General features: G+C 40.5%; 1 protein-coding gene across 4 annotated transcripts in view; it reads left to right on the top strand.

Moving 5' to 3' along the window:
• The window catches only part of PCGF3 (polycomb group ring finger 3), a 55333-nt gene that overhangs the window by 30127 nt on the left and 10294 nt on the right, over positions 1 to 14912 (top strand). For 3 of the 4 annotated variants that reach the window (XM_062019338.1, XM_062019337.1, XM_062019336.1), the window contains 2 exons: positions 4654 to 4771; positions 12500 to 12596. In XM_062019338.1, the coding sequence (XP_061875322.1) occupies positions 4663 to 4771; positions 12500 to 12596 (206 nt within the window). In that variant the 5' untranslated portion in view covers positions 4654 to 4662. Of the gene's footprint in view, positions 1 to 4638; positions 4772 to 12499; positions 12597 to 14912 lie in introns of those variants that run through there. The other variant, XM_010200373.2, reaches the window with a different exon arrangement.

The following is a 14912-nucleotide window of genomic DNA, read 5'->3' as shown; positions in this document are numbered from 1 at the left end:
AAGGCTGTGTTGCCATTCAGCGGGATCTCGATCAGCTTGAGAGTTGCGCAGAGAGGAACCTCATGAGGTTCAACAAGGGCAAGTGCAGAGTCTTGCATCTGGGAAGGAACAAGCACCCGTTTATTGATAATAAACTGAACATGAGTCAGTAATGTGCCCTCATGGCCAAGAAGGCCAATGGCATCCTGGGATGCATCAAGGAGAGTGTAGCCAGCAGGTAGAGGGAGGTTCTCCCCCTCTGTCCTGGTGAGGCCTCATCTGGAGTCCTGTGTCCAGTTCTGGGCTCCCCAAAACTCAAGAGGAATAGAGAACTTCTGGAGAGAGTCCAGCACAGAGCCACCAAGATGATCAGTGCACTGGAACATCTTCCTTATGAGGAAAGAGTGTGGGAACTGGGGCTGTTTGATCTAGATAAGAGGAGATTGAGGGGGGAATCTCATTAATATTTACAAATATCTAAATGATGGATGTTAGGAGGTTGAGGCATCCCTTTTTTCGATGGTATCTAGCAACAGGACAAGGGGTAATGGGATGAGACTGGAACAAAAAAGTTCCATTTAAACATAAGGAAAAATTCTTTTACTCTGAGGGTGACAGAGCAGTGGCACAGGCTGCATAGGGAGGTTGTGGAATCTCCTTCTCTGGAGATCTTCAAGATCTGCCTGGACATGTTCCTGTGTCCTAGGTCAGGTGCACCTGACCTGGGTGGACCTACTTTACCGGGGGCTTGGAGTAGATGATCTCTAAAGGTCCCTTCCAACCTCAACAATCTATTCTGTGTAATCCAACTGCTCAAAGCACCCTAAACTCTGAGGTCAGACTGGGTTGCTTACTGCATTATACAGGTGTCTGACCGTTTCTGTACTCTTAAGCTACAAGCTTGCTTACGAATATTTATTCAGAGGTGGTTTGGGACTTTTGTTATTTATTTTTTGTAAGGTTAGATTACTTGTTTTGAAAGTTTCTGGAATCACTTTTACCTTTCTTTTCAATATATCACAGAGAGATGGGGACATTTATGGAAGATATCACATGAAGTTCCAATTTGGAAAAATCTCATACTGTTTTTCAAAGGGAAGATATTAAAGGGAAACCTGGATTTGCCTAGAATGGAGAAAATTATTTTGCTTAACGCAACCTGACTAATCTTGGAGGTTCTTAGTCAGACTTCATGTTCTAGACATTACGTATCTGCTGCTCAGTTCCAGTTGTGGTTTTGACCAGCGAGCAATGAAACACCACAGCACTTTCTTTCTCGGTGTCTCCCATTCACTCCCACCCTTGTTAGAGTGGCTGAGGCCCCAATGAAATGGGAGTAAAAAGATAAGCAAGGTTGTTTCGGATTAAGACAAGGGCAGGGAGGGCTCGCTGCCAATTATGGTACTGGGCAAAACAGACTCCACTACTTGACTTACAGAGGAAAGTAGGAAAGTTGTTCTGTTTCTTGTAGTAGTAGAATAAAAAGCAAAAAGGGAGTAGTATGATGAGAAAATTACAACCAGCACTTTAAGATCTCCGTCCCCCATCCCTCCTTTCTTCCCAGGCCCAGCCTACTGCTCCCGATTTATCTGCGTTCTACCTCCTCCCTCCTCAACAGCTCCTGGGGTTATGGAATGGGGGATATGATCAGTCTCTCACAGATGGGCTCTGCTGCTTCCCTCTTCTCAGATGAGGACAACTCCTTGCATTCTTCCCCTGCTCCAATACTGGGGTTCCTCTCCCGGGACTGTGTCCTGAGAACTTCCTGGTGTGGGTTCTTCCCAGCAGCTGCAGCTTCTGCCATTACAGGATATCTCCCATGGGACACAGCCTCTTCTGGGCATAATTTTAATGAACTTGTTTGGCATGGGTTCTTCCCAACAACTACAACTTCTGTGAATATGGGATGATACGGTGTCTTTAATGAAATGCAAACAAATCTCAGCTTCACCAGTCCTCTCCGTAGACTACAGGGGAGTCTCTGCTCCAGCACACCTCTTCCTCTCATTCCTCACTGACTTTGGAGTCTGCATGGTTGCTTCTCTCTCTTCCCACTCCTTGCAACAGGACCAGCCAGAAAAGAAGGGTCAGTAGAAGGAAAAAACAGGAAGGACCCTCCTCTTCTGATTTCTTCTTAGAAAATGATCATGGAGACATCTAATTGGTTTAGCCCCAGAAGCAGGTCTGGCTCAGAGCTGGGGAGACTTTCGAGCAACTTCTTCCAGGAGAAGAAGTACTGCTATTTCTGGTACTTCATTACCAGAAACAGCTCCATGTGAAACCATGGCAAGAACACAGGTTTAAATTGCACAAGATGTAAGCTAAAGTGGAGTCTGACCTTAGAAGTCACATTGCTTGTTGGGGATTCAAGGTTTGTTGAAGCTACCATGTCTGAGCCTCTGCATATGCAGAGAAGAAGAGATCATTCTCTTGTTTTAGCAGCTGCAAGATAGCAGTGTGAGCCAGATTTTCTGGAGAAATCTACAGTAGATTTTGTCATGTTTTGAAACTGAAGTGTCTAATGCTCTGGAAAACAACTGTTTCCATTCTGCTGCTGCTTCTAATAGTTCTCAGTTTCTGCTCTTTATATGTGTAATAAGAGGAGTCTTGAGTCTTGTGTCTTCTGTTTTTTAGTGGTGGTGTTTGTCTCTCCTGCAGTGGGGAAATACTGTCATGTCTTTTCTAGAAAATAAATAATTTATTTGCTTCAGTTTTCACTGTAATATCTTTCACTGTTATGCCTTATTACTGTTTGGATTCAGTCTGTGGTGATCCTGGACATCTTTTTCTCAAGTTGCCTTGGCAAGTAACTAGAGTTGTATCGATCCTACCTTTTAAAGTGTCCTTGTAAATTGATTAACCACAAGCAAAAGAGAAATTATATTTTACAATGTGCTGTCTTTCTATTGAACTGGTGGTTTATGCTGTCTTCTGACCTCTTCTTAAAAGTGATGTTGAATGGCTCTTCCCTGTGACACGGAAATACACTTCACACAGTAGCTTCTTTAAGTAGAAGAGGAGATTGACGGGAGATCTTATTAACATTTATAAATATCTAAAGGATGGGTGTCAGGAGGTTGGGACATCCCTTTTTTCTATAGTAGCTAGCAACAGAACAAGGGGTAATGGGATGAAGCTGGAAAACAAAAAGTTCCACTTAAACATAAGAAAAAAACTATTTTACTGTGAGGGTGAGTGAGCAGTGGCACAGGCTGCCCAGACGGGTTGTGGAGTCTACTTCCTTGGAGGTCTTCAAGATCCACCTGGACATGTTCCTACGTGACCTGATCTATGTGAACCTGCTTCTGCAGGGGGGTTGGACTAGATGATTTCTAAAGGTCCCTTCCACCCCGTACCGTTCTATGATTCTATGAAATCTTGTGCACTAACTTCCAAGGGTCTAATATGCAGCTGTTTTGAGTTGCTTAGAAATAAACTTAGAAAATATGATTTAGAAAAGTGATTGAGTTACCTAGCATAGATTCTCATTGACCTTGTGGACTTTTTCAATGCTGTCTTTTGAGAGTTCTTTTTGCCCAGTACCACTTAATTAAATGCAGAAAACAATATGACAAATTAGATTAAAGATCAGGCAACCTGGTTAAGATATTTCTATGTGATATTCAAGGAACATGTGTCACCATTCAAGTTCTGAAATGTATTCCAAAATAAGCTAGGGGAAAAGTAGTATTTGCAAGCCAAGGGTGCTAAAGTCAGTTTATCAAAAACAGTGTAATATAGTGACTTCTGCACTGAAGGTGAAACAGGTTGTAAGCCAGTTTAGTGTGCTCTGTTAATTAACTCAGTTGTTATCATCTTATGGTAACAGTGCAATTTTCTTTTCATTATATTCCAAAAAATAAAATATAGCTGTATTTAAAAGATTATACTTTAGTTTTTAAGGCATGAACTTTGTGTGATGTTTTCTAGAAAAGCAATTCATATTGCTGCAAAAATTTAAATGAGCTGTTTCAGATTTAATTTCTGATTTTTTAATTTTTTTTTTATGGTGATTATTCTATCCATTGCTCTCTTTCTAGTTCATGTTTCTTAGTGCAACAACCTGCAGCTCTGCCAGTGAGATTTCAATTTGTGTTCTTTAATACACTTGAGTGTAAATAAAGCAGGATTTCAGAAGGTTTACATTTCAGCTCCATTATTGAGACAGGGCTTCAAAATTATGCCATAACCATACTGGCACAAGGCAGTCACTTGACAGTGTGGTTAACGATACTATGCCAAATCTGAATCAGTTGTTTTGACTTTTCAATTATCAAAATGCATTCAGTTGTCAAATTGTTTTGATAATTGATTTTCTCTCTAAAAGTTTTTGTTAATTCTTCCTCATTACTAGGCAGAATGTGATTACCTAGGTCCCTAGAATAGTAGGGTTTCACCTAACATCCAAGGCCCTTGGATTTTGTTAAAAGCGTGCTGCTAAGACTGTTTCCTATGCTACTGACATTTTAACTTGCAAAATAGTGTGGATTTTACATTGTTTCACTTCTGCTATGTCCATTAAATGTTAGTGCTATCATTGTATGTGTACATGTGCATATACAGTGTATGAGAGTCTAAAGTTGTATAAACATATCTTGAGGGTTAATTTGTTTATTCCCAAATGACCTTTACCTGATTGCTACAGCTGTGTTACTTTATATGTCTTTTCTCCAGACACCAAAGATGCTAACAAGAAAGATTAAGCTTTGGGACATTAATGCCCATATAACCTGCCGTCTGTGCAATGGATACCTGATTGATGCTACTACTGTAACAGAATGCTTACATACTTGTAAGTACAAGTACAATTAAGTTTAAAAAAAATCTGGGAGTAGGGGGGTTGTTGTGGTTTTTTGTTTTGTTTTTGAACTTGATGTGTGCCACATTCTTAATAGTTTTTAGTTGAAATTTAAAAAATCTGTTATGCATCAACCAAAAAAATGTGTGCTCTACTAAACTTTTTAGCAGATTCTTTTCTTTTTAAACAAGCAAATAAAGAGGACATTAAAGCTGTATTTCACAAAATTGAAGCTGTATACACTTAATGGTAATGAATAGTGGTAATTGATGCATTCAAGAGTGCAGTCTCTTTTCTTGCTAAAGAAATATGGAATGTCAAGTCCTTTCTTCTATAGTTGTCATAGCATCTGTTCTATGCCTGGAGCCTTCCAAATGTCTGTTGCCCTACTGCTCCTCTGTAGAAAGCAGATATAGTTTGTCCATAAAGAAAAAATGTATTGTATTGTACTCTAGAAATGAGCTTTTGTTCCAAAATGCTGTAGTGAGGTAGCTGTTTTTATGTTACTCTGTGATTTTCTGGTTTCACATCAATGAAGTATGCCCAAGTACCTTGCAAAATCTCATGTTTCAAGAAAACTCAAGATGTTAGTCTATCATAGCATCTTTGTTGCAGGCTATATGAGTACTAGGGTTTGCAGAAACCTTACATATTAGCACAGTTCCAACTAAAGATGTGGAAAGATTCCTTCTGAGGAGAAGCACCATTATAGTCTGAAGCAGTAGCACCAGAACTGTTCTCCATCTTGAATCCGTTCATGTTGTCAATTTCCTTTGCCAAGACAGGTATTAATGAAGGAATTGACCTTCAATCTAGGCAGTCTGCTGCAGTGACATTATTATCTTCTTTAGTAGCTGCATTGATGGCTTCACATTTTGGATTACAGGGTTTTACCAATATGATATTTTCTACCTCTGTCTCAGAATCTCTGCAATTTACCAACACATCTTTGTTATCTAGGAACTTAAATTTGTACTGTTTTATCTATTCAGAGCTTAGAATGTAATTGGTTTTGTTTATATGCACTTTTGCTAATCTATTGAACAGTATTTGCCATGCCACTTCAAGCATACCATGTTTTAAAATGCCCTGCTACGGTACTTATTCTGATAAAGCTACCATGTTGTTTAAATAGGTTAGTGACTCATAGTCCTAAACCTTTTTTGTTAGGGATTTATTTGATGACAGTGCCTTCATCTCTACAAAATAAAAGTTTCAGCAGACTGTTCACCTAAAATGTCTTAAAAAGGGGAAATGCAATGCCCACGATTTGTCAGAGATTATATTTTCTGTTGTAGTTCATTTAGAAATTTTGTTTGTCAGCTTTACTGAGTTTGTTGTTCTTGTCATACTTCTGTGTAATTCTGGTTATTCTCGTGCTCATTCTGCATCAGTTTCACATCTTGATTTTCATACTGGTTTTTTTGGAATGTAATGATCCTTAAGGTAGACTTCTACTTATGCCCCAGATATTTTACTGCTGCTATTAACAAGGTGATATACAAAACCAATATTGTTATAAGTTAACATGGAGGTAGAGGGTAATTTTTCATGGTTCTTTAAAAAAAACCTAAACCCAAACCCCACAAAAATTCCTCATCTGACACTGTCTACACCATTTCATACATTTACTCTGGAAGAAATTTTCAGATTAGTCCAGAGTGCTACGGTGTTTGCATCAAAAGACAGAATGCTCCTTGTCGTCTTCTGCTTCTGTGCTACACCACTCCCACCCACTCTGCCCCTGCCCTTAACACTTGTCTTTCCCTTATTTTAGTTGTTTGTATCTATTTTCAGAGTACTACTTCGGTATGTATCCTGTAGAATTACAGTTTATGAGAAGAGGTGCTTTTCCTTTTAGAAACTTAATTGATATAATTTCTATTTTGGATGTTAACACTAATAACATGTTCCTCATTTTCCATGTTCCTGGAAAAGCATCCTTGTGAAATCTCTCCTGAAAGTGCCCTGCATGTTGAGATAGCAATTTCTCTGCTGAATTACACCACCATGAAATTTTATTTCTGTTTATACACAGAACCATTTTTCATATTTCTCTAATTTTGTGTCCCTCAAGTCTCTTCATCTCAATAGTAGGTGTAGTTCTTGAGTCCTTTAGTGAGAGTCATTTGGAAGAGCAATGTGAAATTCTGGGCCTGTCAACAGAATTCAAGGGAAAACAAGGGTTTTTTTTTTTACTCCCTTTCCTACTTGTTTCTCCACTATATCTTTAGTTGTTGGTGACAGGCTGGCCTGTAAGTCAGAAGATAAAATCTTCATTAGGTGTAACTCAGTTTTAAGTCTGTTTTGTGATTAGAATTCTAGGTTAGCAGACACGTACAGGTCTTGTTAAACTTCTGCATTTGTAATCTGAGTTTACTGTGCTTACGTATGGTATGGAAGGGAAAGCCTCATATGTTATGAAAAGTACTGTTCTGTGAGTTTATGAGGATGATTAAACTTTTTTTTTTAAAAAAACTGACTGAGACCCTTGCCTATTAATTGTGTAAAAAAAGTATTCTGGTATGTTTTAAATGGACTTCAAAAGAAACTAGAAAATGTACAGCTCAGTTCAGGCCTCCAATTAATGCTGAAGCATCTTGGTAAATGGAGATGGGAAATCCCAGGTAATGGAAAAACTCTAGTAATACTATTGTTTCAGACTCTAGAATGGTTCTCATGTTGGCTGTCCTATACTCATAAGACTTCCAGTTTCAGGAGAGTTTATTAATTTCAAACTAACCCTGTGAAAAAAGAAATCAATCTAGAATATGGCAACACTGTCTATAAGCATTTATTTGGATGCTATGCTTAGACTAATAAACCTGTGTAGGGGTTTAGCCCACCTGGGAACAAAGAACCATGATCAGCCATGAGTACCAAAGGCCTTTGGAATGCCCTAAGGACACAGAAGGCTCACTTGCTACTTACAGTCCCAGGCAGAACAAACAACACTACTCAACTTGGGGAAAGAAACAGAAACTAATTTAATCCAATCCACCACCAACCAAAAACATAACAGAAAATACCACAGAGTGGCATGATGATGAGCACAATAAGCCCTTTAAGACCAACTTCCCCCTACCCCTCCTCTCTTCCAGGGCTCCTGGTGTCTTTATCTCCTCCCCACAAAATGGCTCAGGGAATGAGGGTTCCAGTCAACCTTTTCCCAATGGCTCCTGATGCTTGTCTCTCCTCAAGGCAGGCAAGCTCCTCACTAGTCTTCTCTGCTGCAGCACAGGATCCCTCACAGGCTGGGCAGCACTGCATGAGCTGCTCTGATGTGCGTTCATCCCAAGGGCTGTAGTTCCTCTTTGCCTCCCGCAGGCTCTCCAGCACAGCCTGCACCATGGCTGCTTCCTCACACAGTCTCCTGCCTGTCTGGGTGCACTCACCCAGAGCTGCTGGTGGCTTTGCAGAGGCACAGCCTGCGTTCTTGCCACAAATTGCAGAGAGGTCTTCGGACTAGCGTTCCTCCTTCCTTTCTCCTTCTCTGACTGTGGGGTCCACATGGTGATCTAGTTGAAAATGTCCCTGCTTCTAGAACGATGTTTGGACTACAAAACCTTTGAAAGTCCCTTCCAACCCCAAATATTCCAGGATTCCATAACGCCTTTTAAAACAAAATCCAATTTCAGTGTATCTTCCTGTCATGGTTTGACATTACAAGTTTGACATTACTTTTCTGGTAAGACGGAAGGGACTGTAAGATGGCTCCTTATAAGAAGTTGCTTGAAACTCTCCCCAGCTCTGAGCCAGACTCATTTCTGGGGCTGAGCCAATTACACACCTCCACAATCACTTTTTAAGAAGAAGCCAGAAGAGGAGAGTTCTTCCTGTTTCTTCCTTCTTCTGTCCCTTCTTCTTTTGTGGCTGGTGGTCGTGCAAGGAGTGGGAAGAGTGATAGAAACAACCATGAGACTCCAAGGTCAGTGAGGAAACAGAGGAGGAGGTGTGCTGGAGCAGAAACTCCCCTGCGTCCTGTGGAGAGGACTGGTGAAGCTGGGACTTTTTTGCGTTTTGTTAAAGACGCCACATCAAAGGCAGAGACTCATTTTTGCTAGAAACCCTGAATCAGAGGCAGAGACTCATTTTGCTAAGAACCCCGAGCCAGGGGCAGTGACTGACGTCATTAAAGACCCTGAGCCAGGGGCAGAAACTATGGCTGGAAGAGGCCATGTCCCGTGGAAGGGACCACATATTCACAGAAGTTGTGACTGCAGGGAGAAATCCATGCCAAAGAAGTTCATTAAAATTATGCTTAGAAGAGGCCATGTCCCAACAGAGGGACCCTGTATATGCAGAAGCTGCAACTGTGGGGAAGAACCCACACCACAGATGTTCAATAAGGACTGTGTCCCATGTGAGGGACTCTGTATGGGCAGAAGCCGCAGCTGCTGGGAAGAACCCACACCAGAGTTCGTTAAGGACTGTGTCCTGGGGGAGAGACCGCATATCAGAGCAGGGGAGGAATGCAAGAAGTTATCCTCATCTGAGAAGACAGAAGCAGCAGAGCCCATCTGTGAGAGACTGACCACAATCTCCCATTCCCTACCCCCACGAGCCATTGAGGGGGAGGAGGTAGAGATATTGGGAGCAGTGGGCTGATCCTGGGAAGAAAGGAGGGATGGGGGAGGGAGATCTTAAAGTGCTGGTTGTAATTTTCTCATTATCCTACACCTTTTTTGCTTTATTCTCTTCTGGTTTCTTATAGGTAGTAGAATAAATATCTTTTAGTTTAAAAGCGTTACCCATTGCCCTCTCACTACAGGCCCTACTAAGAAGTTGTCCTGGTTTAGCAAGGAGCAGCTTTTGCTTGGTAACAGGGGGAGTGGGTTGCAGTGAAGACCCGGTAAAGAGTTTGTGGACTCTCCCCCAGCTCCTGGGTTCACACCCACCTCCGGCCCGGCTGGGCCAATCTGGCGCCTCTGTGATCACTATTTAGGTATTAAAAGGTTGTAAAAAAGTCTTCCAAGAGCTTTTTCCAGGCTGGACAAGACTGATTTTTTTAGCCCCTCTTTACAGGAGAACAGCTGCAGCCCTCTGCTCATCTTCACGAACCTCCTCTGGATGTGGTCGAATGGGTGCATGTCTTCAGTGAGAAAACCAGAGCTAGGTGCAGTACTGCAGGTGGGCCCTCATGAGAGTAAAGGGGCAGATTCACCTCTCCTGACCTGCTGGCCACACTTATTTTGATGCAGCCCAGGATACAATTGGCTTTCTGGATTGTGAGTACACATTTCTGTCTCACATTCAGTTTTTCATCCACCAGTAACTCTGAGTCCTTTTTCTCAGAGCTGTTCTCAATCTCTTCATTCCCCAGCCTATGCTGATACTGGCTGTTTCCCAACCCAGATGCACTTGGCCTTGCACTTGGCCTTCATGGGCTTCTTGAGGTTCACATGGGCCCACTTCTTGAGCTTGTCCAGCTAAATGGCATCCTGTCCCACTGTCACACCACGCAGTTTGATGTCATCAGCAAACTTGCTGCATATACTCCATCCAATTGTTTTCATGAAGATGTCAAACAGTACTGGTTCCAATACAGATCTCAGAGGGACACCACTTGTCACTGATCTCCATCTGGACATGTAGCTGTTAACCACTACTTTGTAACGATGCAGCCAGTTACTTACTCCATCCATCAAATCTGTATTTCTCCAATTTAGAGATAAGGATGTGGTGAGGGACCATGTCAAAGTCCTTTCAGAAGTCCCAAGAAATGACATTCATTGTTCTTGTCCACTCATGTGAATAGGCAAGAACTGCCTTTGATGAAGCCATGCTGGCTATCTCAAATCACCTCCCTTTTATCCATGTGCCTTAGCATAGCTTCTAGACGTGTCTCTTCTGTGATCTTACGAGGAACAGAAGTGAGGCTCACAGGATTCCCAGGATCCCTCCCTTTCTATCCTTTTTAAAAAGAGTTACATTGTCTTTCTCCAGTCACTGGGGACTTCATCTGACTGGTATGACTATATTGGCAACTACTGCAGCTAATTCTCTCAGGATCTGGGATGCATCTCATAAAGTCCCATAGTTCAAGTTCCTCAGACAGTCACAAACTTGATCTTCTCTTGTTGTGGGACAGTCCTCCAGTTTCCTGTCTTGAGGCTCATCCACTCGGGGTGTTAAGATAGATTGCTAGTGAAGACTGAGGCAAAAAAAAAAAAAAAAAGTTCTAGAGTATTTCAGTCTTCCCTTCGTACATTGTTATCAGTTTGCAGTCGTGTTCATTTCAGGGTACACATTCTGTGATCTTCTTTTCTGTCTGACATAGAAGCCTTTATTATCCTTTGTGTCTCTTGCTAAGATGAGCTCCAGCTGTGCCTTGGTGTTCCTGACTCCATCCTTACACAACTAGGAAATGATGGTTTGCTCTTCCCAGGATACCTATCCCTGTTTCCACAGTCAGTTCTGCTTTTGTTGGCTTGATAAGACTGGACTTTGACTTCACTTTTGCAAAGGGATCTGCTGCTCTGGCACTCCACTGGAACAGATTGCTGTGAGATCTGTGCATGCCATGCAAAGCTTAGTCTAGGCTCTACCAGCAACAGCACTATCATCCTAAGTGTGTAAATATAATGCAGAGTGCAAACTTCCTGTGCTTCATTTACTGATTTTTTTTTTTTTTAATCAACAGGTGTTTGTTTAATTGTACTGTCGTCTGAGAGGTAGATGGCACTATAGTTAGAGAAATTCTTTCAAGAACAAGTGCATTAATACTTAAGATTACATAAACTGCTGTTGTAGAAAAAAACTATCTCTCCCTTTTCTTTTTGCTCTACAGTTTTGAGTTGTAGTTTCAAGTGAGTCAGGATATCATATATGTTATGCATGCAGTTCAGGCAGGGGCAGGGAAATGTAAAAAGTTTGCTTAGAATGAGAAAAGGATGATTGTGTGTATACATATGGAAAGGGACCCAAAAGCTTCAAAAGCATGCAGCTTTGTAATGAATGACTACTTTAGCAACTTCTACTACAGGGTTTTACAAATACTGAATGTCTGTGCCCATGTAATTAGGATTTTTTTCCCTGGTGGAAGTTTGACAATAGCATACTCTATGAAACTTAAAGTAGCTCTTGGATATCCACTTTTTGAAAGTTTTCTGCTGTTTTAAAAAGTATCTGTTCTGATTTCAGCTAGGATATAATTAATTTTCTTCCTAGTAGCTAGCACAGGTATTTGTTTTAGGTTTACATTGAAAAGAATGTTAATAAGACAGGGTTATTTCTGAGCAGTGCTTGCACAGCATCTTTTCTACTTCTCACCTTGCCCTCCCAGCGAGTGAACTGGGGTTGCACAAGGAGCTGGGAGAGGTCATGGCCAGGACAGCTGACCCCAGATGACCAAAGGGCTGTTTAATGCCATAGGACATCTTGCCTCGTATATAAACTGGGAGTAGTTTACTGGGAGAGACAGATTGCTGCTCATGCATTGGCTAGCATGAGGTGAACAATAGCATTGTGCATCACTTGTTTGTTTGGGGTTTTTTTCCTCCCTTGGTTTTATTTCTCTCTCTCATTGTTACATAATGTTATTGTTGAAATTATGGGGTTTTTAATTTCATTTTACTTATTACTCTCTTCTTGATTTTTGGCTTTGCCCTCACCCCCACTTCTCCTCCCTGTCCCTCAGGGGATGTGTCTATATAAAGCCAGAGTTTTTATTTCATTTTGCTTATTTAATTTTTTTTTAATGATAAATGTCCTTGTTATCAGTCTGTAGAAGCTGCTTAGTGAAGTATTTGGAGGAAAACAACACCTGTCCAACCTGTAGAATTGTTATACACCAGAGCCATCCTTTACAGTATATTGGGTAAGTATGAAAGCAAAAGTGCAACTACCTTCACTCTAGACTGTTTCAGCCTCATTAATATAGCGCAGATTTTTTTCCTTAATTTTATTATGAGCTTATGAGTGTGTTAAACATTTAAAAGGAAGTTTGAAGGTTATTGAAGTTTGAAGGTGATTGCCTTTGGTATAAATAACTAAATCAGGAGGGTTGAGGCAACCCTTTTTTCTGTTGTGCCTAGTGACAGGACAAGGGGTAATGGGAAGAAGCTGGAACACAAAAAGTTCCATTTAAACATAAGAAAAAACTATTTTACTGTGAGGATGATAGCACTGGCACAGGCTGCCCAGGAAGGGTATGGAGTCTTCTTCTCTGGAGGTCTTCAAAACCCGTGTGGATGTGTTTCTGTGTGACCTGATCTAGGTGGACCTACTTTGACAGGGAGGTTGGACGAGATAATCTCTAAAGGTCCCTTCCAACCTCTACCATTCTATGATTCTATGAAATTTACAACCTATTGAGAGCTTCTTCCAGACTTAAAAACAAGCCAAGTATGCACTTACTGTTTGATTTCTCTAGGAGTTTTAGTGGGATTTAGTCATTCATCATTTTTTATGTTTGAGTCATCGAAGTTAAATTAAACATTTGTAGAAATTATACAAAATTGCACTTCTACAGTCTTCAAAAGGGTTAGTCTCATTTGAACAGTGCTTTTTAGTATCTGACAGTAATGAAAGAAATAGTTTTCACATTTTTATTTAATTAACCTTTCAAGGATCTGTTTAGTTTGTAGGAACAGCTAAGAGTAGGGTAGCAAAATTACTAGACTGATGGCTTTAATCTAGAAAGGAACAACCTTGTCCTTCATTCTGTTTTAATCCCCACAGAGTGCTCTTGCCTTCTAACATTGACAAAAGCTGGACTAAATCTTACAGATCTCTTCCAGACAAAACTATTCTATGATTCTATGAATGTGATATTGCTCATCAATTTCCTTAATATTGTTAAGTATATTTGTTTTGGGTTTTTTTGGTTTATTTTCAGAAAAGATATTACTTTTCCTTTAATGGCTTTCTTTTATTTTACTAAATTGTAGTAACTTCTGCTGATAAAAATCTATCGTAACAGAGTGTTTGTAGTAGCTGATGCATTTGAAGTATTTTTTTAATAAAGAGTTGACACTCGGGACTATTAGAATATGTCTTAGGATGAGGATTTGTACTGTTACTCATCTCCCACTCTCTAGAAAATAACGTAAGTCAAATGTGTCTCCTATTTCACATTTTTAAATGCTGTTAAATTCTTCATTCTGATCTAATAGTAAAGGCTAATTTATTAGTTTATGTTGAAATAATTTGGAGATATTCCTGCAATCTGTATGTGATGTTTGAAAAATCCCAGCCTGTGTAAATGGAATAACTATTGGATGATAGGACATGAATTTAGAACTAATGATATTTTAATTCTTCTAGTGCAGTGAAGGCAATGATCAATTGTAAACGTCTTGATTTGTCACCATTTCTGTACTTGTTCACTTGTCTCCACTGCTATTAAGTGTGGTGATGAGAAAACTGAGATTACTCTTGTAAGCCTCTTCTGTTCAAGCCAGAATCTGCTACTGCATGCTTTATTGGGATAATAATTGCAGCAGCCGAGACAGACATTTGAAATGTTTCTGACTTTTATCAATTTGAATTTAAAGTAACATTTTGTTTCTTTCAATCGGTGAAGTATCTTAGACTAAATCAGAATTTTGTCTAGGTGAACTAAAAATTGAGATTTAGAATCTTAACTGGTTCTACTGTTCCAGTTATAGTGGGATTGTACATCATAAAATTATAGAATGGTTTGGATTGGAAGATATTTTAAAAGGTCATCTAATACCAATACCCTGGTCGTGGGCATAGACAACTTCCACTTGACCAGGTTGCTCAAAGCCCCATCTAACTTGACCTTGAACACTGCCAGGGATGGGGCATCCACAATGTCTCTGGGCAATCAGTTCCAGTGCCTCACTACCCTCATAGGGAAGAACTTCCTGATATCTAATCTAAATCTACCTTCTACCTCAAAATGATTTGAAGCCATTTCCCCTTGTCCTGTTACTACCTGCCCATGTAAAAAGTCCCTCTCAGGCTTTCTTGTAGGCACCTTTAGGTACTAGAGGGCTACTAAGATGTCCCTGGAGCCCTCTCTTTTCCAGACTGAACAAGCCCAACTCTCTCAGCCTGTTTTCACAGGAGAGGTGCTCCAGCCCGCTGACCATATTAATGGCCCTCCTCTGGACTTGATCCAACAGGTCTATGTCATTGTGTTGAGGGCCCCAGAGCTGGATGCAGT

This window comes from Colius striatus, chromosome Z, assembly GCF_028858725.1.
Source record: "Colius striatus isolate bColStr4 chromosome Z, bColStr4.1.hap1, whole genome shotgun sequence".
Lineage (NCBI taxonomy): Eukaryota > Metazoa > Chordata > Aves > Coliiformes > Coliidae > Colius > Colius striatus.
The sequence above is the reverse complement of the archived record's forward strand: the minus strand, read 5'-3'. Positions and strand labels throughout refer to the sequence as shown.